Raw genomic sequence first — 2,700 nt, forward strand, 5'->3', positions numbered from 1 at the left:
AGCTTTGATACCCTATGTTGTGGGGACCTGTAACTCAATCAACATATAACTAAATAAGGTATTTATATAGCCTAAAATGAAGTACACATAGAAAACTATGTGTTGAAAAAAATTATGACAATACGATTTCAAACAAATGAGTCATGACAATTTAAAGAAGATGACGATTGAGTAGGTCCGAGCATAAACTGAAACACCTCTCATACAAGCTAGTTGAAGAACGGTTCAATGACAACAAAGAAGACGACCGGAGCTGCTAGGTCATAAGGGATATAATGCCAACTGTCCAAACAAGATCATAAGGATGTAATATGAAAAATCAAAAAAAGTTCATAAAGATGTAATGTGAACGATCAAAAAAAGTTCAATGCTAATATGTAGACCAAAAAAACTTAGGACACTAAATGTGAATAAAACCTAAACTATGTTACCTACACCAACTAGTCATAAAGATGTAACGTGAACAATTCAAAAATATTCAATGGTAATACACAACCTAAACTATGTTATCCTTCTATATGTCATTATCCCTAAAAAATATATATTAAATAACAAACGGTACATGGTTTGTATCCATCGGGTAGTTATATCTTGCATTGATTTTTAGAAATGGTCTAAGTAGTTATTAATATTATTTGACTTTCAGAGAGAGTTTAGATGATCGAGAATCCAAAATGAAATTTTCAAGAAGTAAAAGAAGTTTAAATAGATGGAGACTTCTTTTTATATTCCGCAATGATCATGGATACACTCCACATCTAAATCCCCCATCATTGGAGGTTTATTTAGCACCGGAAAATTCATAAATAGTTCCATAAGTCAAGATCATGGATCATGGATACATAATAAAAGACTACTTTGTTATACAAATAAAATAGGGGTTACCTTTTTAAAGGTTTTTCTTAAGTATGGTCATTTATGTGATTTTTTCCTATTTTCGCTAACTACATATAAAGAATTATTTGAAAGCTGTAAAAAGTATCTTCATCATTTGTTATTTTGGCCGTAGAATATAATAACATACCACCAAATTATCAATTGAAATTTTATTTAACTGGGCAACAAAATATATGATAGAATACCGGGAATTCAATGATATTATACAATACACATCAATCTCATGCAAACGTAATGGAAATTGATATGTAATAATTGCACATATATAGTGAAACAAACTCAAATAATCCAAAGAACTTCATTTGTAACAAACTGCGCACATAGATCAATTTTAGATGGACTTCGCAAGGTAATAGTTCTCCATATCGTTGATGACCTTAAGGCAAAAATCCATCAAACTTTCAGCGGCATCTTGATTTTCATCTAGCTTCTCATACTGGAAAGTCAAAGTCACAAAACTCTCTTCTTCGCTTGTGTCAACATCAATCGTGATCAACAAGATCTTGAAAGCATCCATAATATCGCCACCTATCACGTTGTAGCTCACAGACTTTTTCTCCTTGTCGATTGTGTGAAGCACTTCTTTAACCACATGTGTCTTTCCATCTACCATGTGATGTGATACGAAATACATCATAATCAGTTCAAGTATAATATGACAAAACGTTACGTTTGTTGTAAATTTGACATAAAAAACGAACTAACCATGTATAAAGGAAGCAACAATGACGCATCCAATAACACCCCATTCACCATTTTCCAGATCAACACTAGTCATGCAATCAGGGCAAATTTCACATACATTATATGGGCTGTTCGTTAAAATGTCATAGAACACGTTCCCATCTGATTTGATGGGAATTTTATGAACCAAAATACCACTTAGAGCCATTGCCCTTAAAAATGAATCTTACAAAGACAATGAGGAAAATGGTTTGAGCTCCATCTAGCTTTATAGAGTGTTGTGGTCCATAGCTTATTTCTAACTTCCATGAAAATAAACAATATACATATTTTCAATATTGCAAACTTCATTTACTAATAATTTAATATAGGGTTAAATTAGACCCTAAGATTTGGATAATTTGCATGTTTAATCCCTACCTTTTCTTGTTAACTCCAACCGTCCTTATTCTTATTATATGTTTTGTTGTGTATTTAGTCACTCCCATACATAAAAAGCCTACTTTACCCGATCTATTTCTTTTTAAATTAAATTCTTATTTAATAATTAGTTTATTATTTATTTTAACAATAAAATAAATTAAAATGTGATCCATCCCTACTCCTATCCCTCCTCCCTCCTTAGCTTCGGTCACCGGAAAGCCATTTCTGGCCACCATTGCCACTAACCTCCGGTCATTACACTAGGAAACTACTTCTAACCAACATTGCCACGAACCTCCGGTCACTACCACCGTTACAAATAAGAATCTTATAAACAAAACAAATACCATAGATCCAAACTAGATTGCAGAAAAAAAAACCATAGATCCGATAAATAAATTACACAGCGAAAAACCATAGATCTGATAAACAAATTACACAACAAAAAACCATAGATCCAAGGAGACCTCCTTCATCTATTGTACTTTTAAAATCTATGCCTAAGTAAGCAACAAATGCATTAAACTCGAAAAAGAAATTAGAGATCAAAATCAGATGAAACCCATAAATCAGAATTCAAATTGAAATCAAAATGTTTAAACCCCAAAACTTTCATATGATGAAACGCCATTTGAAAGGAATAATGGAGCAGGTCACGTTTGAAGCCAGTCATGGTGCTCTCATGTCATCGGTTTT

The 2,700-nt window shown here is 32.4% G+C and overlaps 1 protein-coding gene across 1 annotated transcript; it reads right to left on the reverse strand.

Annotated features, from left to right (window-relative positions):
- Positions 1 to 1,031: 1,031 nt before the first annotated feature.
- LOC145086668 (kirola-like) lies at positions 1,032 to 1,832 on the reverse strand. Its single transcript, XM_079024492.1, has 2 exons — positions 1,603 to 1,832; positions 1,032 to 1,503 (listed from the first exon to the last, which is right to left on the reverse strand). Exons 1-2 carry the CDS (start codon positions 1,787 to 1,789, stop codon positions 1,229 to 1,231), a joined length of 462 nt encoding a protein of 153 aa, XP_078880618.1. The 5' UTR covers positions 1,790 to 1,832; the 3' UTR covers positions 1,032 to 1,228.
- Between the last annotated feature and the right edge of the window lie 868 nt (positions 1,833 to 2,700).

Source organism: Lactuca serriola, chromosome 2 (genome assembly GCF_051521515.1).
Source record: "Lactuca serriola cultivar US96UC23 chromosome 2, Lser_US96UC23_V15, whole genome shotgun sequence".
NCBI classification, from domain to species: Eukaryota; Viridiplantae; Streptophyta; class Magnoliopsida; order Asterales; family Asteraceae; genus Lactuca; species Lactuca serriola.